Source organism: Engystomops pustulosus, chromosome 4 (assembly GCF_040894005.1).
Source record: "Engystomops pustulosus chromosome 4, aEngPut4.maternal, whole genome shotgun sequence".
Lineage (NCBI taxonomy): Eukaryota > Metazoa > Chordata > Amphibia > Anura > Leptodactylidae > Engystomops > Engystomops pustulosus.
The window spans coordinates 132,553,907-132,577,311 of NC_092414.1; the positions used below are offsets into that span (position 1 = coordinate 132,553,907).

Genomic DNA, 23,405 nt, shown 5'->3' on the forward strand with positions numbered 1-23,405 from the left:
GTTTAACCTATTTTGGCCAAAGCCCATTCCTATTTTTCTTTACCTTTCATCCACCTGCAATATAATTTCAATATTACAAAGATTTATATTGAAATACTTACTATTTTTATGATAAATTATTTTGTTCCTTTACTCTGTTCCAGTGTGGTGTGAGGTCCTTTGTCATTCTGACTATGTATTCACATACTTCTTCACATTTAGAGATGCTACTTCTTTATTGGTAGATCTGTAGCAGGAGACATGGAAGTTACTTAGTAATTTGCTTAAAATGGAGATGCTTTCTATCTTTTGGTACAATACATGATGTGACTTCTTACATGATACTTCTTACAGATGAATGCCAGTACTGCTGTTAAATCAGGAATGGTATCAAATTATTTTCTCAGCATTGCTTATGACATGTTACAGGTGCATGCATTTATGTTTGTAAATATAGATAAAATGTATGTGTTTTTATGGTGACTTTGCTTGTTTAACCCCTTAAGGACCAGGCCCTTTTTCGTTTTTGCGTTTTTATTTTTCACTCCCCACATTCAAAAATCTATAACTTTTTTATTTTTCCGTGTACAGAGCTATGTGATGGCTTATTTTCTGAGTAACAAATTGCACTTCGTAGTGATGGTATTAAATATTCCATGCCGTGTACTGGGAAGCAGGAAAAAAATTCTAAATGCAGTGAAAATGATGAAAAAACACATTTGCGCCATTTCTTGTGGGCTTGGTTTTTACAGCTTACACTGTGCGCCCCAAATGACAGGTCTATTTCATTCATTAGGTCAATACGATCACGGGGATACCAAATTTGTATAGGTTTTATAATGTTTTCATACATTTACAAAAATTAAAACCTCCTGTACAGAAAAAAAATTCTTCATTTTGCCGTGTTCTTGCGCTAATAACTTTTTCATACTTCGGTGTATGGAGCTGTGAGTGGTGTCATTTTTTGCGACTTCTGATGACATTTTCAATGCTTCTATTTTTAGGACTGTGCGACCTTTTGATCACTTTTTATAGAATTTTTTCTATTTTTCAAAATGGCAAAAAAATGCCATTTGCGACTTCGGGCGCTATTTTCCGCTACGGGGTTAAACGCAGTGAAAAACGGCGATACCTAATGTGTTTATGATTTTTACGGTTTATTTATATTTATATCAGTTCTAGGGAAAGGGGGGTGATTTGAATTTTTATGGTTTTTTAATATAATTTTTTTTTTTTACTTTTTTTTATTTATTTTTTTTACTATTTTTCAGACTCCCTAGGGTACTTTAACCCTAGGTTGTCTGATTGATCCTACCATATACTGCCATTCTACAGTATGGCAGTATATGGGGATTTTGCATACCATCTATTACAATGTGCAGATCGCACATTGTAATAGATAGCCTCGATCATGACAGCCTCGGATCTTTGTGTGATCCCAGGCTGTCATGGCAACGGATCGCCGCTCCCCGGTGACGTCACGGGGAGTGACGATCGGAGCCAAGATGGCGGCGCCCATGCGCCGTACGTCTTATTGCGCTATGGGGTTAAGGTCTGTGTTGGAAAAAGGCCTTTGCCTGAAATATGTTATACTACCAGACAATGCCGTTAACCTCTTTTGATCCAGATGTGGACATTTTATTATGAAATAAATTGGAAGCCATTGCTGCAGCTTTGTTTTGGAAGGCTTTATGGGCATAAACCATGTACCCAGGTGTTTCCCTTCAGATCCCTGCTGCCTTCACAAGCACTTTTTGCCTTTATAATTTCATCCAGGGCACCGACTCCTCTTCTTCCTCTTTTTTTTTCTTGTACATATATTTTAAATGGGGGACCATGTAAAATAAAATGTAACTTTTACTCAAATGTATAATAAAAATTGTAGCAATAAATATGTGTTTGTAATGATATTTACAGCTCCTGGACTGTTAAGAGAAACAATACTGTAGGCTCAACCACTCACATAGCATCAGAAAGTACCCAACAATACCATAATTATTAAAACGGTACTCAAATAATGGAATGTACTTACCTTCCACTGATGCTTTTTGAGCCAAAACTAGTTTCCACGAAAGATTTCCTTGTGTGAAATTATCAGTCCTTCATAGGTATATGTTTATCATTGAAATGGAGTTGTGTAAGAAGGAAGAAATTAGTGTGACGTGAGGGTATTAAGTTGCTGCAGAAAATGGGTGTAGCAACATCAGTCCCTAATGTAGCCCTATCCAAAAGCAGCCTTGAAAACCCTGTTAGCCTCAACTCTGGGGTAAGTCCTAATCAACTACCATTCCAACAGGAAGCTATCCCAAGTAATACAAAAAACCCTAATAAAACCTACTGGTGATGAGTAGTTCCAGTCTAGTTATATAGGGTATGTTTCTTTGATGACTGTTATAATGAGTGTTCCCGACATGGCACCTTACTGAGAGTGCTTTCACACTGATGTTTTTATTTTGGTTACATGCTGCCCATACCGTTTCGGCCACATGCATTTCAGTGGGCAATACGTCCATCCATTTTAATGGACATATTGCCCACCTTGCCATAACAGGGAATAAGATAGAGCTTGCTCTATCTTTCCCCCTATTAACAGCCATGCCGCACTCCTCCCTATAGAGAAGGGAGGGGTGAGCAGCGCTCTCCAGTGCGCAGCTGTATGCTTGCCCGGACTATGGCAAAAAGAGGTCTAACATTGTAGTTTTGGTTTAATTTTATATGTATGCAGCCTGGGCTAAGTAGAAGAATTGTTTACCTCATATTTTGCAAATTAGTGGTGTCATGTTTAATTTAAATGGCTAGAAAATTCATAGCGCAACATCAGCTGGATGATAGGGGCCCTATCAAAATGGAGTATGTGGTGAAATTAAATTGGTTAGTGAACATGGAGAGGCATGCATTCCATATAAGAGTGGTTTTATCCAGGTTTGAGAAATTCTGTAAATTACGGCCTCCAGGGAATTTTCGCGCTATAGAATGGGTATGGTCTTACAGGCTGCTGAGGTGAAAAGTGGAATTCCTTGGGAATCATACACTTAATGTTGCTAAGCTATTTTGGCAGACTGTGGAGGGGGAAGAAGGGAATGACAGTAAGAGCAGGGGGATGAGTTACAAGTGCTTCAGGGGGAGGGGTGTGTAAGAGCCAGCATCACAGAGACTCGAGGCGCTCTGGTGATGCCCCCAAAGCACTTGTGCTTCATTTAAATAAAGTTAAAAGTTAATTTTAGAAGCTAACCATCTTATTAAAACTTCTATTAAATATATCCCCAGATTCATGCTGTTGGGAGATACCCAGCAGTGTGAATGGTCAATAAAGTTAAAACATGCCGTAAATACAATGGAAAACCCCTATGGGGCTGGGGTGGAAAAAAAACCCCCACATACATACCCTGCGTCACTATGGTACCCTACGTCACTACGGTTTTCAAGCTGGTGCCCGGCTTGCAGTTTCAGGGAGGCATGGCCCCAGTTCATCCAATGAGTGGCCTTCTCGTACTAGGAGGCATCCTAGGAAGTAAATTCTCTATGGTAACGAAAGTAATGCCTTCCTATAAGTCACCGTGACATTTAAAACCCTATTCATGTTTAAATCTAGAGGTTGTCAGTTGAAGTTTTACTATTTAACATTGCTTATTTATTATTAGCTGAGAAATCCCACATACATCAACATGGGAAATAAAAAAGCATACATAAGATTTTGTAGGATAATAATGTCTATGAATAAATTTAGAAATAACTTATGTAGACAACATGGGATTTTCAAGATAAAATCTTTATCCAAGTTCCCCACAATACACAATGAGGCAGATTTATCATATGCTGGTGCTAGGTGCTCCATTGTATGATGTATGTGCGACACCCATTCCACAATGTTGGCAGGCTGCTGTGAAGTGCTGAACCCGCAGGGCAGTCCTGTGCCACTTCTGGGTTGGCTTAGAATTGCATTATAGCCTGCTCCTCAGGTTATAGCTAATGCGCAAGAATGGACAGGGATGCCTTGCGCAAGCCCACTCAACTGCCAGGTTTGCCCTTCAATCCCCTCCATGCCCACTTTGTGTGGATGTGGCATAAGGGGAGAAATATGCACAATTCCTAGCAATGAAAACTAAATGAATCACGTCCATAGAAGGCATACCTTCCAACTTTTGAGACATACATCTTTGTACACTAAACCAGACTATTTGCTTTTCCCCTTTACCCACCCTCTTGTATACCCACACAATATAATGCCCCACTTCCTGTGACACCCCGCCCCACACCATGTGTAATGCCCCCTCTGAACCACTAATTTTTTAATGATGTTTCCTGTGGCCATCTCCACAGAATGTATAATGCCCCCACTGTGGGCTCCATATATAATACCACCAAAGGTGATCCACCAACATATAATGTGCATCCTTCACTTTAGCGCCTACTTATAAAAATCCCCCTTTCTGAAGCCCCACACTGACTTAAGTGGTGTTAAGCCACCTTTTTCTATAGCAAACCTACTCATAAAACACATTTTCTGTTTACCCCTAGGTATAATACCTGTCACAGGTGTTCCTGCGACCCCCCCCTCTCGGGTCGCAGGTGCACATGTGTGTCTCCCTGTGCCCACTCAGCATTGCAGCAGGCTCACTCACCTGTCTGTGATCCAAGGTTGTGTCCCACAATCTGGCGCACGTGTCCCTTCCTCCTAAGGGCGCACATGCCGGCTTCTCAAGATTTAAAGGGCCAGCGTGCCACTAAATGGTGATGGCCACCTGGCAATCTAATAAATAGCTAGGCTTTTCCCTTATACCCCGCCAGATCTTTGTGCCTTGTGCCTCAGTGAAAAGCTTGTTCCTATGCTCTGTGATTGTTTGGTGAATTCCTATTGTGACCACGGTTCCGTACCTGACTACACGCCTTTGCTGCCTGCCCTGACCTCCAACTCTGCTCTACAACTCTGTACCTTGCCCTCTACCCTGTAGAGCGACTTGGTGGTACCACGCTGCAAGAAGTCCAACATGCTTTGCGGTGGGCTCTGGTTAAAAACGGTTACCACTTAGACTCCGTTTCCCAGGTGTCGGTTTACATCATCGTCTGCGGTGGTACAGAGGGTCACTTACCACTGATTCTGACAATACCCTCTTACGGATGGCCTCTCACAGAGTTCAGGAGGAATTCTATCTCTCTCTCCTTTACAACATTGCTTCAGGTCATTAAGGTTTGTGGGCATTCATTAAAGGACTACTCTCTTATGGTCATTACAACACATTTTGTTGTACAAATTGTATTCCTGGTGTTCTTGGGATTAGTGTCCTGTTCTATGCCCTGGCTTTGTCTATAGTTGGATTTACGTTTAATTGTTAAATAATTAACAGAGAAGCCCATCGTCTATTGTTGATTAGTTGCCATGACAACCAGGAGCCATCATATAGCAATATAGGTATCTCTATTACATTTCCATTAGTAAAGCAGTATATTCATAATATACTTCAATAGAGCTTTATATTGAATTGACAATCAATCATTCAAGAGGTCCTAAAAAGATAAGTTAAACATTTTCTTTAAAAGCTTAAAAATTCGAAATTCCCTTCTCTGAAATGTACTTAAAAAATAAACAAACCATTTCAAAACATGTTAGCCATCCTCAAGTGCAAAAAAAAGTCTGAAAAAGTCCAAATATTTGGATTATTGATGTGTCCACCATTTCACAACCTTTAAAAATTAGAATACAAAGTGATAAATAGGTCATAAAGTTCCTAAAATGGTATTAATGAAAACCTGAAAAAGCACTGTACATTGAAAGTTACATGTGTCATAATATGGTGATATGAAGAATTATTTTAGCACATCAGCAACTATATAAATTCAATATCTCCATGGCGGATATGGGTTCCCTGTGCAGGAAAGAACAGTGACCCAGCCGTTATACGACAGCCGGAACCCTGCTCTAACAGTCCGGATCGGAATTAACTTTAAATTTAAAAACCTATTCCTGAAAAGTGAAATATCTCACCTTGCAGAAGAATGCAATCTTTTGAAATGGTAACAGTAATACATTTCTAGGCAGGTACACCTTTATCATGATGTCTGACTTTCTGTTAACATAGCAAATAAATGTGTTACAGCGCAACACAGCTGTTCCATTGATAGTGTTGTTTTTACATAGTTCTGTCAGTCAGAGGGCAAACATGCCATGTAATTTAGGCACATATTTTTTAAGAGTAGCTCTGTAGATAAATACAGTACACTGTTCAAAGGCATGTCTTACAAAATACATTCCAGCACAATGAGAACAGAATTCTAGTAGAATTTCCTCCTATAGGGCTTAACAACAATGTAAACTTTTTATCAAGGCAAAAAGGTCCAGGCACTAAGTTATTTAATCTTTTGTGATTGACACAGAAAAGGTATTACATCCTATTATTATGGCCTATACCTTCCACATATAAAATACCAAACAAGAGAAAACAAGAGGAAAAGACAAGGCTTCAATGCAACAACATAAAGGTGAAAATCTTTATTAGTGAACAACAATAAAAATGTATAAAATAGACTGAGAAGCATCTCAGAATGGATACAAGAAAGCACGCCAGGTAATACGTCCTTAGATACATGAACTAAATATACAATATACAGTATAAGAGACCCAGAAATATGGTAAACAGTACTAGACAGAAGTAGCTATCAGTCTAAAGTCTAAACTAGACCGAGCATTTCAGAATGGGGGTAATATCATGGTAATATCATGTCCTCTGTTTGGTCGCATTAGCTTTCACTTAGGCTACATTCCCACTGCCACGGCAGCGCGGGTAGAGGAGGAGGAGGTGAGCGCAGCTCACCCCGCCCCTCTCCATAGCGATGTGTGGCCGCGGCGCCGTAATACGGGAAAAGATAGGACATGTCCTATAACTACTGGTAGTGTGCAGCAGCACTTTCCTCCCATTTATTTTTCACACATAGTCTAGTTCCTTAACCTATTAATGGCCTGGCCTTTTTTTGTTTTTGGGTACCCATTTTATACTCTGCACCTTCCAAAAGTTATGACTTTTTTAATATTCCATTTAGAGAGCTTTATGAGAGCTTGTTATTTAATAAGACAATAATTAATACAGAGTATATTGGAAAGTTGTATAACTTTTTATAAAACAAACAATAACATTAATTTGCTAAAATGGGAATACCCCTTTAACTAAGAGCTGACATTTTCATTGCTAGCTTTTTTCTCACTTTTTGTTCAAGATATCATATGTGGTGAAATGGCAAAAAAAGTGTCTAATTGGATAATTGTATTTTTTGGGCATTTTGGGATTTGGGAATATCTCACATATCTATGTTTGTTTATTGATTTTTATTTCTGTTATAGGGAAAGGGTGAACATGTGTCCATTTTATCATTGGTCATGTTAGACATAATGTAACCAACCCCCTCCATCTATGGAGAGGGCTCAGTCCTGACAGAACTCTTTTGTTCCTATAAAGCACTACAAAAAAACTAAATCTGCTGCTTTGTGCAACATCCCCCCACCAGGGCCTAGCCTTTTCTTGGGGCCTGGAGGCAGCCGGGGCCCAGAATACCGGAGTGACTGGCGGTTGGGGCCTAGGGCACGCTGATGTCACGGTGCTTGGTATGGGGACCGGAGGGCTGTCCTACAGCCTGGCAGGTCTCCAGCAGGTGGTGTGTGCAAGAAATTAGATGAGGGAGAGGCTGATGTACTGCTTCTCTCTGGGGCAACCCCTTAGTGTCTGTAGTATGAGTCCCTGGATGTGAATGGGGAAGCCCTTGATGGTGACAGCCGTTGTGCAAAAATAACTTACAGTTCTTTATTCGAACCAACAGCAGGCAGCGGCCTAAACGATTCCGTACAAATGGCCGGATTACTGGTTAGGATCCGGAGTACTGGAAGTGCTCAGGGAGAGTGAACCACAGGAGTTTGGTCACCAGCCTGGTTGCAGATGCAGGCTGGGATGTAGCTGTGTCCAATGCTGGAAGCTGCAGTTTTGTCCTGGGTCTTCTGTGTGTCTGTGCTAGTGGTGCACTGACACTCTGTAAACTCTATAGTTATAGTATAGTATGAGAGCTGAGGCTTAGGAGGCCTATATTAAGAGCGTGTGCTCTAAGAGATGCGTCAGAAGCTTGGTCCTAAGAGAATTTGTCAATTCCTGTCCATAGGTTATTTTACTTCCTCTGGTCAGATGGTGGCTCACTCTCCAATCACACTCCAGTTTACAATGAAGCATGTAATTGGACAATAACAGTATGCATTAATATTAACCCTTGCCTATCTAGGCAGAATCTACAGCTGCATAATTACCTCTAGATGTGCTGAATGGTACAAGGGGCCAATTCGCAACCACTCCTCTGCCCATGCATTGGCAGGGGTGTTGCACTTTGCATGTTTTTGACCATCTGTCAGAAACACATTTGTACAGTTTATGTGCATACATTGTTACATGCATACTTTTTCAGAATGTATTTATTTCTTTAAAAAAAAAAGTATGGAAAGTTTTGAAAAAACCACTATGGATTCAAAAAGGAATTCTATTCTATGAATGATCTGTTAAATAGGGTCTGATTGGGACATGCTATACTTTTTAACCAATCAGCCGCACTGTGTTAAAATAAACATTAGTCTCGAAACTCCGTAGCGCTTTTCGGAGGTTTATCTGGGGAGGCGGTTCTAGTCGCATTAGCTTTTCCGTGCTGTCCCGTACAAAAGCTAGGGGGGGGGGTGGGACTCCCTGATCCACGGCTATATCATACAGCGGCCATCGTCCAGCGGCTGGTAGACTGGACTTACAATACAGAGACTAAACAGTGGGCCCGGCTGGAACGCGACTTGGTATCCCCTACGCTACGCTACCTTCCCTGGATCCCGGTTAATTCTAGGCCGCCGGACCTTGTTCACTCACTATTCTCCCCATACTTCTTCTTCACGTGGGACGGACTGATGAGCAAGAATACATTACTCAGGATGGGGGGCCCTTTGACTCCTCTATTTCATAATCCTGCATTCCCACCTGGCGTGGGTAGACAGCGATTCCTCTGTTGGGAGGCTTCTTCTGACACCCGTCTGGGCCAGATTGTGGTTGATGGGACCATCCCCACTATGGAGTCCCTGAGGGCCTCCCACCCTGATATTTCACTATCATGGCTAGAGCATAGACAACTAGCATCGTACATAACGGCCGACCCTGATCGTACTGCGTTCGGGTCGTCTCCCACGGCCCTAGAAGCATTGTTCAGCCTGTCCTCCTCACCAGCTCATGCTCTTTCAACCATATATGGCCTGTTGCTAGAGGATGCCACTCCAGGTAGGCCAAATTACATTGGAGCATGGGAGACAGCTCTCTCTATAGAGCTAATAGACGAGGAACTAGATAAGGCCTTTCTATTCTCGCACAAAATGCCACTTCCCTGTAGTGCTCAGGAAAAGAACTATAAAATACTCTCCAGGTGGTATAGATGTCCCTCGTGGCTTCATAGAATTTTCCCCGAGGTTTCAGACGTGTGTTGGCGATGCGGTGCGGAAGTGGGTACTTTGCTCCATATATGGTGGAGCTGTCCGATCCTCCAGCCGTTCTGGAATAAAGTCTTTGACGTCTACCATCAGGTTACTGGTAAAAGTGCTACTCCCTCTCCTCAGCTAGCATTATTATCGATTATACCCGGTACTATCTCTACCATCAAGAAAGGCCTCCTTCGCCACTTTTTAACCGCAGCTCGTACAGTAATTCCCAGACATTGGAAGAGCCCACATCCTCCCACGATAGTTGAATGGATCCAGGAGCTTGGGTTTATTCGTAGAATGAAGGAGTTAGTGACTCAGCAGACCCGGGCAAGGCGAACACAGCTTGGATCCCATGGGATACATTCTCGAATTCTCAGGAACTTCACGATCTTCTATCATAAGCGGGCACATGCCACAGCCCTCCCCTATTCGCTGGAACCCGGTCTTACAGGTCCTCCACCCCTTGTACATATCCCCTCCTTTTCACACACCTTTCCCTCCCCCTTTTCCCTCCCCCCTCTCCTTCTCGTTTCCTTTTTTCTCCTATTATATGTATATGTTTGTCAGTTTATATCCCCTTTTCCTTTATGCGGCCATGTTGGCCATATTGTGATAGTTACTCTGTACAAGACGGCACCTTGGGGCTTCTTATTCAATGTAATACAAATTAGTTCCAACCCCTAATTTACAACTTACCATTACCAAATGTTCTCAATATTTCTGATCCTGCCTGATCTGCCTTGTACAATCATTTTCTCATTGTATTGTATTGTACTGTTATATATTTTGTCTTGTCTAATAAACGTTGATTATATATAAAATAAACATTAGAATGACCAAGGCTCGAATGAAATTAAAGCCCCTGATTGATGTCAGTTTTCTGATATAAAGAAGGCTACAAATATCAGAAATGTGCAAATCTTATTTCTGAAAAGCGTTTGCAGTTTTCAGTGGTTGACAAATTTAGTAATTTCTATATGCATAAATCTGAACTTTATAGTAAACAAACTCTGTTCTTTGAAGCTGTTGCTAGAAGCTATTGTCTGTAAACCTTGTAAGTTAAAAGGAACCTGTCACCAGGAATGTCATTTTTAGCTGATGATAGTTTACAATAGCCTAATCTATGCAAATTAAAAAAAAAAAACCTTTGTCAGCATACGAAATCATTTTAGCAGTTTATATAAAGTTTAATTTGCATTACTGGCTCTATGCCAGCAGCATATAGTGAGTCCCGTGGAAAGGGCAGCTGCAGCCTGTGTGTGCCTATGTCCGTCTTGGTTTTGAGGAGAGGAAGAATGCATGTGGAGACACAGGCACACAGGCTGCAGCTGCCTCACATGAAAAAAGTTCCAGATCCAGGTCATGGAAATCTTTATAACTCTTCTTTATTTGCACATATAAAAGACATCCAGGTTTGCAATAACTCCAACTGTCACCACGTTTCAAGCAGGTTACCTGCTCTTAATCATGACTAAAGTGCAAGTGTGTTTGTCTCCTGTCATTTTTTAAAGAATACCACATTAAAACTTTGTAAAGTGAAACAATCTATTACTCGTCATTAGATGAAGAAGACCAGGGACATCACTTAACATTTCTAAGAGCACTAGGGATTAAAAGGGCAAGTATACTAAAGAGATGATGCCTTAAGCCATTTGTGAATTTACACAATCTTTACATGTCTTCATCTACCCGTTCAATTCTTCACTGGCTCCAGATATAATCTGTTACATAATACTGTAATTACTTATGACATGGTTTATTACTTTGTGTGACATTATGTTTATAGAACCATGGATTTTAACGATTTTATAGAGAACCTTAGGTTAGGTTCTGGGCCCTTAAACCAACTACAAAGAAAATTTAAAGTGCCCCTGAATCTGTGTAGCAGCCCCTACAGAATTGTATTCTAATCTCCACATGTGTGAGGCGGTGAAAGGCCCTCTTTAAATAGTAGTAAACCAAGTATTTTTGGGGTCTATATTACTTCCTCATTTAGAATTTTCTTTTTCTTTGATTGATCAAGCATCATTTTGTAAAATGTAGCAAAACATTGAAGGAAATTAATCAAGACCTCAATGCCAGTTTTCTGTCAGACCAAAAATGTTTCCATGTTTCTGAAAATGTTTTCTTCAAATCTTGTAAGTTTATGTCCCTTTTCATGACATTTCTAAACCAAAATGAAAAAATTATTATTATTATTTTAAAGGTATTCATAAGGATTTGATAGTTTAATAGAGACCAATAATGTATATTGTTCTAACATATTAGATATACACTTAGATCTTTAGAAGTATTGTTTTGTTGTGGTGGACATGTATCTTTATTTAGACCATTTTTTTGTTCTCTTCATTTGTGGACTTCTTTTCTGGACTTTTTTGGGTGCATTTTTGCAACTATGCCAGGGTCTTAAGAAGTGAGACGGTGTTTGTGTCTGTGGCAGTGTTCTTAAATGTATCTTTTCAAGACAGATGTTTTCTTTGTTTTGCGACTTTTAGAGCAAATTAGAGACTTTTTAGGTGCAAAATGAACATACAACTGACCCCATGCTTAGTTCCATAAATACACCCCAAAGTCGCAAAAAATCACCTACAAAGAAGAAAAATAGATCTGTATAACAGGCAAATTTAGAAAGATACATAGCACTGCTAAAGTATGCCAACCTCAGCCATCTTAAAAGAAGTTGCAAAAGAAAACAAATGATACACGTGCTCCAATGCAATTTTTTGTATGTTTTCATTGGTAATATTGGAACTTCTAGTTTTCCTGGTAGCAGTCACACTGCATTTCATATTAAGTGAAAGTTCTTTACCCTTCAATGTCTGACCATTGCAGCTTGTGAATGGCATCACACAAACTTAATTGGGGTTTTCCCGGAGTAAATTTTTTTTTATATACGACTGAAGGTGCCTAAAAAAATAATAAAAAAGTTGTACTCATGTCTGTCCGCCGTGATTATAGCTGTCATTGCTAGGTCTCTGTTTCCATATAGAGATTGGCGGTGCTGTCCCGACCACAGCCGTGAATGCTACAATGTAAAACTAATGCTGTAGCAAACAAGGGAAAATTCACTCCAATCAGTAAATATGTGTTGCTCGGATGACGATCCATAGGCCAGAGACGTATGCAAGTAAAAGTAAGAAAGACCAGCACCGCGGGGTTAAAATTCCATCCTTTATTGTAGGCACATTAACTTGCCAGTTTCACACTGGTACAGTACACATAGAATAGCTGTAGCAGACACATGGCAGTGGTTGTGGTGACATCAAAGAGAAATAATAATGAAAATAAATTGAGTGCGATTTAAAAGCATCATAAAACATGACTCTTTTACTGTATCTCACTTGACTGCTAACTCCTGAAGTGTTTTAAGCACAACATTTCACTATATTGTAGTTTTTCTCTTTTGTACTTTCAAAGCAAAATCTTGCTTTAGTATCAAGCTGCAGCTACAGAAGCAGTCTTATGTAAATTAAATACATAAATTCTTTGTTTATTCAGCTCAGAGTTCCACTTAAATTTTACATGCAATTCTGTACAAAACATGGTGCAAACCACCTATAACATATATTGTTTCTTCCAGGACTTGTATAATAAGACGAACCAAAGCCAAAAGCAAATAGATAACTGGACCCTATAATGATACCATTACCATTAAGGATTCTAACACTTGCTGTTATTTTAACAAAATGGTCAGTGATAGCTCAGCTGGAAGGTATGTTAAACATTAAGACTATAGAACACATGCAATGCATAGAAATATATATGATGTAAGCAATATGGCACAGGATCAAGATCTCAGTGACTGTGAATGTTTTGATGCAGGTCATTGGAAGAATAGATTTCCTTGATATCTTTTATTAAATCCATGTGAGCCAGAATATAAGTATCAGCTGCTATTTGTTATGTAAGATTGCACATTGATTATTTTTCTGCCAAAAAAAATTTCAGCTCAACACGCAGATGATATCAATGAAACATTTCTTTCAGTTCAAAGTGATTGTAGTTGTTGTAAAGCTTAAAAATGACTGTATTTGTAGAGTTAGGGTGTCCCTGTACATTAGATATATATCTGCAAACCTCCTAGATAATAAGCCAGTCCCAACATATTGGCTAGGTTTAATAAAAATCTAATTTAATCTGACATAAAATGTGCAGTTATGTGTATGGAAACCTTTAAAGGACATCTGCAATCAAAATAAAGCATCATGTTAAACCAGGGACACTTACTCGTAGATCCAGGCACAGACTGTGGTAACCTTCTTATATATATATTATCCATGACCTCCTTCCTTCTAAAATCTACTTTAAAATTTTAATATGAGCTTGAAGAGCTCCTGGAAGTGTTACCATAGCGCCTATATGTTGCAGCTTCACAGGCTGTTACGCTGTTCAGAAGCACTTCTCCCTCCCACTGTGTGATGAAATTTCTTGTACTGCCGTGAAATAACAGCAGGCAGAGGGAAGGGAGAAGTGAGGGGATACAGTCTAACAGCCTGTGAATCTGGAGCATGGAGGGGCTCTGCTAATGCCTCCAGGAGCCCTCATTTGCATTAGCATAATTATAAAAGCTGATTTTAGAAGGAAGGAGGCCATGGATAACAAATATAAGAAGATATAAGATATTGCCACAGTCACAGTGCCTGGATCTATGAGTATATGCCCCTTGTTTATCATGCTTCATTTTGATGCTAGATTATTTTTAGCATTTGAGAATTTGAGACTATTGGCAAGTATACATTTAACACTAGTATTAAGGTATGGTAAATGGATAGTACATGGACAAAGTCAACAGATAAGAGCTTATCTGATTTCAGTATTACTTAAAGGGGTATTCCAGGAATATGAACGTCTGACACTGGCCACACTAGATGTAATGCAGCCAACCAACTAAAGCTAAACATAGTGGTGATCACATAACCAGGCAGATACAGGACTTGTGATGTGGACATGTGACCAGAGGCCATCTTCTGTCCTGTGTCTGTTCCCCGTGAAGAAAATCAATGGACTGATTAAAGGGCCAGTAACATTTTAATTCTTCATTACAGTCTATGTACCCTGCATTTTTCTGCTATGGGGAGCAAAATTAAAATCACAACTAATTACACACTAGCTTATATTTTAAGTACCCATTTGTATATGAATTATGCCTATTCCTGGAATACCCCTCTAACTACTTTTCTGGACAAGGTACAGTTTGGCAAAATCTAGTTTACTTAAACTTACTCTTAGCAGTAATTCTATAATGAAGTATTTAACTGAAAACCTTTGTCAAAATATAGTAAAACAAAAACCTCAAATTCATGTTATATAAGAGGAAATGCAATCACCTCTATTAACAGATGTACAGTATTTTGGTATAATATACTGAATCTACAGTCAATAAGTTTGCACAATATAAAGCATTATTCCTCATTGACATAGAATTTCTGCTTCATAGAATAAATATTCATTCCTGTAAACTTCTCAGCGAACAAACATGGTTGAAAAATAATTCTCATTTTAATTACACTTTTGTATTTTGGGTTTTTCTAAATTTACAGTTTGATTATTTACTTTTTGTGTTTTGGTTTTTGGTTTTATATAGACTGCAGGTCTGCAGAGGCAGCAGACATTGTGTTCCTTATAGATGAGTCATGGAGTGTAGGAGAAGACAACTTTCTGATTATCAAAGACTTTATTAGAAGCGTGATAAGCTCATTTCAGAATACAGATGTACTTGGGAAGGAAGGAATACGATTTGGAGTTGCAGTTTATGGAGATTCCCCAAGGTAACACATGTTGAATAGTACGTATACTTGATAAAAGCCTGTAAAAGCTACAAAATTTTTTGGCAGATCACAGAGATAAGTTTTTAATGAGGATAATAATGGTAATGTATTATCTTCACAGATTCTAAAATTATTTTTAAACTCAATTACAATAAGTGGGCATCTAAATAAAAAAAATCTTTGGCTATTCACAGGGATTTTCAGGAACAGTGTAATTTTAAGTCAGCATGGGTCCCTAACTATTATATTACTGTGCTACACACAGACCCTGGTTTGATTCCAATCTAGGGGTTATTTGGGGACTTATAAAGGAAAAACGATGCAATGGTGTTTGGTTGCTTTGGTGTTGGTAAAGCGAGAGATCTGTACAAGGTCAAAGGAATTTGGAATAAGGAAGGCCACCACTCCATTTTGCAACACCATGCCATACCATGTGGACAGCGCTTGATTAGAGCCAATTTCATCCTACAACAGGACAATGCCTTAAAGAACACCTCCAATTTATGCATGAACCATTTAGGGAGGAAGCAGGCAGCTGGTATCTATCTGTAATGAAGTGGCCACCCCAGTCACCAGATATCAACCACATTCACCTGCCTGAAATTGTCCAGGTGATCCAAACTTTTGAGAGGTAGTGTAACTATAACTATCTCTGAGTGGGAGGGGTAAACAAGTCACTACCTGTCCTGTGGTCACATGATACAAAGTCTTCTGTCATAGCAAATGACCCAGCTACTTCCTGCATCACATAACCATGGCCAATAATTAAAGAAACCTGCAAGTCACGGGCAAGGGCATTTATTTTAAAAAAGTTCATTAATGTTTCCTTGGATATCTCCTTTGTCAAAGAAAGAAAGCAGTACAGGGGTCTTGTGACTAATTAGTGTTTAACCTGTTGTAACGCAAATATAACTATGATTACATCCTGAAAAGGAAGGTCCGAATCTGTAGCCCCTAGTGGTGTCTCTGAAAGCAAGGCTGCACAAATTGCTGGAAATATGCTATTGTTAATTGTAATAAATCATTTGCATTGAATCAATATATTCAAATAACCATAGGATGAGCATTGAATTGTCAGATTATGAGACAACGCAAGAAGTATTGTTGGCACTCCAAAATGTTGCATACAAAGGTGGGAACACAAAGACGGGTGAAGCGCTTGCTTTTTTGGCAGATCGAGTATTTAACCCCTCCATTTCCCGAGAAGATGTACCAAAGGTAAGTGAACATAATAGTGAAAATCATCTAAATGTATTTAATAAGGCATCAGATGTGCATGACTTAGTGGAAATATATGTAAAAGACACAAATAATATCTTAAAGCTGAACTAAAAACTAACTAAAATTATTCAAATACAGGCAGTCCCCGCTTTACGTACAGGATTGGTTCTATATGTTTGTTCTTAAGTTGAAATTGTATATAAGCCGTAACTGTATATTTTATAATGGTAACCTCAGACAGGATTTTTTTGGTCTTTGTGACAATTGGATTTTAAAAATGTTGGGTTGTCATAAGAACCAGGATTAACAATAAAGCTTAATTACAGACACCTCTGATAACTGTTAGAGCTGATTATTGATGCCTAGGGCTAAAGTACAGTAAATTGCCAATATCCAGAGCTCCGTTTGTAACTAAGGGTGAAGACACACATGGCGTTTTTGGGCCGTTTTTACTAAGTGCGTTTTCAGATCGTTAAAAACGCATGCGTTTTTCTGAAATTGCGCAATGAAAAACGGACAAAAACGCATGCGTTTTCAAAAAACGGATGCGTTTTTTAACGCATGCGGTTTTAACGATCTGAAAACGCACTTAGTAAAAACGGCCCAAAAACGCCATGTGTGTCTTCAACCTAAGGGTCATCTGTAAGTCGGGTGTTCTTAAGTAGGCGACTGCCTGTATAGCATCAAAAGGGATGCTTACTGAAGACTATTCAACTTGAGTCTGTTTCAAACTTGAGCTGGATACATATAATATAGAGTTATGCCATACTGAATATTGCAGTGAGGCAGTAAGATCCATGAATAATATCCATACATTGTTTCAAAACATTTAAAACTATCTTATTGCATCTATTTAACAGAGAGATTGTGACACCATAAACAATTAGGATTTTGAAGATTATGCTTATTTAAGGAAACAAACTTGTTATCTACACTTAACTTCTATAATTTAAAAGAAATTTATATATTGTATATAAAATAATCGAGTGTATGAAAAAATGGGCTATGTTGGAAGAAAAACAGAACTTGCTCTTTTTAAATCTCGTTCTTCTTTAGCCCCTTTGCCCCCACCAGAAACATGGGAATGTTTTTTGCCCAATGTATATTGATGTTATTCAAGCAAGTACATGACCACTGTGTGCTTGTTTACTAGATGTAGGTGAGCAGTTAAAGAATTCACTACAGGGATTAAAGTAAGAACACAACAAAACATGACCATAAATATCCAGCTGGAGGCAATAGGTCATTAATATTATGGATTTACCTTGGCCCTTTCATAGTTTCAGCCTTAGGTCAGGAAGCTATAGTAAAGGTTGGGACACGACTTTAAAAACCTTTTGAACATGAATTAAGTCCTGCGTTGTCAGTTCTAAAAGTTGACATTTTTCTAACGTTGTCTGCACAGATTGTTTTGCTACTGACTGATGGTAAATCTGGTGATGTCGTGGAAGAAAAGGCACAACGATTGCAGGACAGAGGAGTTACATTATTTGCTATAGGTTTGTGAAGTTGATTTACTATGTAGCATCATTACTGTAATGTGACATCCATTTAACCCCTTAGATGTCCAAAACTACCTTGCCATCTAAGGTGTTTGACAGATGGATGGACTATGTATAAAACAACAAACATAAAATGACTTAGGTCTTTGAGTAGGCAAGTAATTCTCTGTTATTTTATACCCTTGCTTATTCCCCTAAATGTTGAGGTAAATGTGACAATGAGCAAATACAGGTGCATGTTTAACATTGTATATTTCACTTAGGTATAAAGAATGCTGACCAAAGAGAGTTAATGAAAATTGCATCTGACCCTAGTGAAGAGCATGTTATTATTGTCAGAGACTTCTGGTCTCTCTTTGATATGCTACCCCGGATTGCAAGGAAACTCTGTTTTGCTGCTTCAGAGCCTCCAAGACCAATCAAACAGATCATAGAAAGTGAGTTGATTTAAAACTGAATTGATCAGCTATACAAATAATAACTCAGATCCATAATCCTCCCATAACACTAGAATTAAGGTGGGGTCATGTTGCCTATGGCTGGTAAAGCTAACAATGTTTCATTCACATAATTTTTATTACTTATTATTTTATTGCTTAATTTATAGTATTTCATTATTTAAAGTATTCATTGTTTCAAACAGTTGAACAAATTATTGGCCCACGTGATTTGATAGTAAGTGAACAGAACTACAATTCAATGCGTGTTACATGGAGCCCAGCCACTGGTGATATAACAGGCTACCAAGTTGTCTTGAATTCTCTAACACCTTCAGGTCGTCTTAATACACATGACCAAAGACAGGTAAGTGAGATTTGGCTAAAAATGTTTCCATTATATTTACCCTATTTTTATGACCCCACTGCTGGATTTAGGCTTAAGTATATTGATGCAAATTACTGACTATATTTCCATATTGAAAGTGTGAATAAGGCCCTAAAGGTATTTTACATTTTGAAAACATTGGGAACTATTGTATTTTTCCAAGAAATTACCATTCCCAAAAATTACATCATCCAACAATGGCCAAATGTTTGTTTGTTAAGTGACTGTAACTTAAATCATACTGGGATGGAATTTATTAAGACTGCAGTTTTAAATGCCAGTCTTAAAATCCCCCCCCCCAGTGCTCTGCTGCCGAGATCTGATAAAATGCTCCAGCCTCTTAATAGGGAAAAGTAGCAGAGACAAAAAACAACAACCCTCATAGGGTGATATTGTCCAGTTTCAGATGTGTGATATAGTTGGTTGGTGCTCACCTGGTGGAGTTGTGCTCAACATAAGGCACAACTCTAGTATAGAAGTATAAGAAGATGGTCAGAGGTGCAGCCAGCATCTTTGAAGTCTCCAAAGTCGGGGTGCTGGTTGGAGTCAGGCAATAGGTTCAGGGGGGTCAAGGATAGGAGGCAAGACCGATAGTTCTCCAAAGGGTTTTATTAGTATTAAAAGGAACACATACAGGTACACCACGCATTTCGGGGATCAAAACGTCCCCTTTCTCAAGTGAAAATATAGATATGTTGGTTATTAAATGACAGTAAACATGTATGTAAAAATGAATATAGATAAGGTTAGGTACAATGAATAGTAGATCAATAGGATATAGAATGAATATGTAAATAAGAATGAAAGGTAAATAAGTAATAAATAAATATATGAATGGTATTTATGTGTGAGTTTCATTCCATACTGTCAGTAGGTGAATGAATAAGCACATAGTGGGATGATTTAATGGGGGAGAAGGATCAAAGTATCACATAATTGTGTCCGTGAATAAAAACTATCACATGATCGTATGAAGGGGAGGGAATGTAAATATAATTAAAAAGTGATTGAAAAATGGTTAAAAAGTCATACATTGTAGAATAGTAGATGAATATGAGAAAATACTTAAATATGATTAAAAAGTGATACATTGTTGAAAGGCAGATAAGTATAAGAAGGCTAGTGGGATGACTGGGAATCGAACATTAGGATATGAAGAACAATAAAAAAATAAAGGCATGTATATACAGATAAAAATGACAGATATTGTCAGCAAAATGAACACAAATAAAAATACAAATACATATAGACGTATATATAGAAATGATTGCATATAAAGTTAATACATACAAATTTAATACGTACACCATTGTTGGTATTGAAAAGGCGCAATAAAATTAAACACTTGTGTGAGGAATGGTAAATTCCTGTCTAGGGTAGAAAAATATTTCAAGGACTAAATAGGGTAATAAATAATTAATTATAAAACTTCAGAGGGACACATGGGGGGTGATAAACGTCTATGGTAGATTTCATTAAATACATAAATAATTGATAAATAAATTAGTTAATAGGTAGGCATATTTCATAAATGAATATATAAATCAATAAGTGTCAATAAGTGGATGGGAGAAGTTACATAGAAACTGATGGACATAGGGAATAATAGAAGCCATTGCTGGGCACAATGAGTGATGAACACCCCATAAAAGCATTTTAACTATGACTTACCCTGGCCTGGGTAGTATTAGATTCTCGTCCCAGGAGTGGGGCGAGTGGAGAGTTTAAATAGGCTTTAACCCTAGAATGCATACCTGGGGCCTCGCAGGCCCGCTCTGTTAGTTGTTTTCTTTTTACTGCAAGATTACTTTAGTTAGAATTCTGAAACTCTAGGTATTCCTCAGTTATATAGTTATTAGTCATTTCCAGTTGTTCATATATTTTTACGTTACAGGCATTTCGGTATAATAACTGTTTTTTGTGAATACCCCATATTTACATACCTGGGGCCTTTTAGGCCCGTACTCGGTTTACATGTGATCCTAAGTCTTTTTGTCTTTTCTGTTTCTGGGGGAAACTTTGACTTAGGCTGCATTCACACTGCCGTTGCCCGCCGTACCGTAGCAGGGCAACGGCAGCGTGCGGGGGGAGGAGGTGAGCGCAACTAACCCCCGCCCCTCTCCATAGGGAAACATGGCGCACGGTGCCGTATTACAGGAAAAGATAGGACATGTCCTATCTTTTTCCCGGGTATGGAGCGGTACGGTGCCGCACGTGTGCTGCACCGTACCTCTCCCGTAGGGCGCCATGCGCCCATTGCCATCTATGGGGGACGTATATCGGCCGTATATACGTCCCCCATGCTGTCGTGTGAATGTAGCCTTAGTCTTTAGGACTCGGCTGTTGCTGCACAGAGTGTGGATTGTGTCTGACTACATGGTCATGTGATCTTGGGAAGGAGGCTACCTCATGATGTCATCATCAAAACATCATTTCTTGTTTCTTGAAAAAGAAACTTTGAGCTCCAAAAATCCAAAGGTTTACACTTCACCTAAAAGAAAGTGGTGACCTGCTGAAGGTGGGACAGGTGAAGTGCACAGACACTAACCAAGACTCTACAACCCCTATTGTAATCATTTTTTTTCATTATAGTTTACTGACTTCTAAGGTTACAATGGCACAGTCTACATCCAGGGGTTTGACTGACCAAGAAATCAAAGCAATCATTTTTTATAGTGATGAAGATAGTGAACTTTCTTTGTCTGATGAAGAGTACATGCCACCAGCTAATGTCTCTACTTCATCATTGAGTGATTCTTCAGATGATGAAGAAGAAATGGATCCAGCAGAACGAACAACCAGAACATCCAAAACAAATGTTTTTTGGGACAGTACTCCTTGGGTTCTTGGATGCACCCCATCACATAATATTGTAAGAGTTGCTCAAGGAACTGTAGGAATTCCACAATTCTTGTCCAAAAGAGAGATTTTCTGTAAGCTATGATCAGATGTGGTATACGTTTTCAGGAACATCCAGAGCGAAGAGATAAAAAAAGAAAGGGATGTTAAATTTGTCCAGCAAAGAAGGACAGGAAACAGAGCGTGTCTGTACCACTTGTGGACAAAATGCCTGCAAGGATCATTATTCCGAACAGATAACATGTGAAAGATTTTGCGGTCATTAGTAAATTTGAAACTGAAACTTTGAAAAGGGAAATTCCTGCAGCATGTTTACTGCAACTTTTATATAAAAAAAAAACCTTTTAGACAAAAAAACATTATTATAAAGAGTTATGTCGAATGAGTATATTGGGCGTTTTAAAGCCGTTCAGTTGCTTTGGGGTTTTTTTGCACAAAATGTTTTGAATTATTCACATCTTAGGATGTATCCTCACTAGCGCTGGTGTCTGCCAGGAGGTGATCCATAATGGATATGATCTCTTGGTAATTCCAGTTAAGGCTGCCGGAATGCCCAGATTCTACCAGCCTTAGCTGGGGACACCAGGAGGTCAGATCCATTACAGATCCCCTCCCGGCAGACACCAGCGCTAGTAGGAATGCATCCTTACTTTGCATTTTTCAAATAAACTTTGAAAAGTATTTTTATTTGAGTTATTCCATGTTATTTGCACACGGGCCTGAAAGGCCCCAGGTATGTAAAAGTGTAGATTTTTATGGTCATGCATTCTAGGGTTAAATAGCTGCGGTGTATGGAGGTGTGCGTCGGAAACAAAAAAGATGGTGGGCAGCTCTGAGGTGTGCGCCTGCGCCAGGGGCAGAGGGAACCTAAAAGATGGCGCCTATGTGTGGCGACCCAGAAGAGGGTCCAGGTACCTGTGAAAGTTTAGGATCGTGAATGTTTGGGATCGTGGATGTCATATACTTGTCTATGAATTTATGAATCAGAAAATTAATTTCCCTGAGTGATGGTGAAATAAGAGTGGTAGATACCAGCTAAAGAGAACTAAACTGTCAGTGGTTGGATGTTGGTCATTAAAATAGCTGGAAATTATATTTAGTGTATATATATTTAAATATAAAAATAGATAAAAATATATAAATAAGTAATTAATTGAATTGGTGATTAGGCTTCGTTTGTCGTGTATTCATTCATGTTTCGGTGTCCGTGCAGTTCTTCCGTATTCGCTTGAATTGGACGGACACCAAAACTTTTATAAAAACTTTGACTCTTTCCTCAAAAAAGCCCAAAATTATTTACAGGATATCCCAAACATATACACTAAGAAAAAAAGAAGTGTGCTATTTCGGACCCATAAATGATTTTGAAATACAATTCAGTCTTTATTAAACAATACATGAAATACATAACTGCATGTCAGTTAAAATCAATTAAAAATATCCCAAACACTAAAAGGCATATTAGCCCCAACCAAATTACAGGTAAAAAAGGCCCTAACAAAACCAGTGTCTTTTTTTCCGCATACAATTTGTAGCTACAGATGCGGCCATGTCAACTGCAAGTGCTGCTCCAACATACAACACAGAGGAGAATCTTTCACCAGTAACCAAACCGGTGAAATCTTCAAAATCCACCAATTTATCAACTGTTCTACAACATTTGTGGTATATATATATACCTACAAAGAACAGACAAAGGCCAATAATTGATGTAAGCAACCTTGTGGTTAAAAAGTCAATTTCATTTTATTATTTTATACATATTAAATGACA

At 38.7% G+C, this 23,405-nt stretch overlaps 1 protein-coding gene across 3 annotated transcripts in view; it reads left to right on the top strand.

The window, feature by feature from the left end:
* The window catches only part of LOC140127149 (uncharacterized), a 246,094-nt gene that overhangs the window by 13,125 nt on the left and 209,564 nt on the right, over window positions 1–23,405 (top strand). For all 3 annotated transcript variants that reach the window (XM_072147489.1, XM_072147490.1, XM_072147488.1), the window contains 6 exons: window positions 13,038–13,169; window positions 15,042–15,225; window positions 16,284–16,443; window positions 17,852–17,945; window positions 18,212–18,385; window positions 18,592–18,752. In XM_072147489.1, the coding sequence (XP_072003590.1) occupies window positions 13,094–13,169; window positions 15,042–15,225; window positions 16,284–16,443; window positions 17,852–17,945; window positions 18,212–18,385; window positions 18,592–18,752 (849 nt within the window). In that variant the 5' untranslated portion in view covers window positions 13,038–13,093. The remainder of the gene's footprint in view (window positions 1–13,037; window positions 13,170–15,041; window positions 15,226–16,283; window positions 16,444–17,851; window positions 17,946–18,211; window positions 18,386–18,591; window positions 18,753–23,405) is intronic.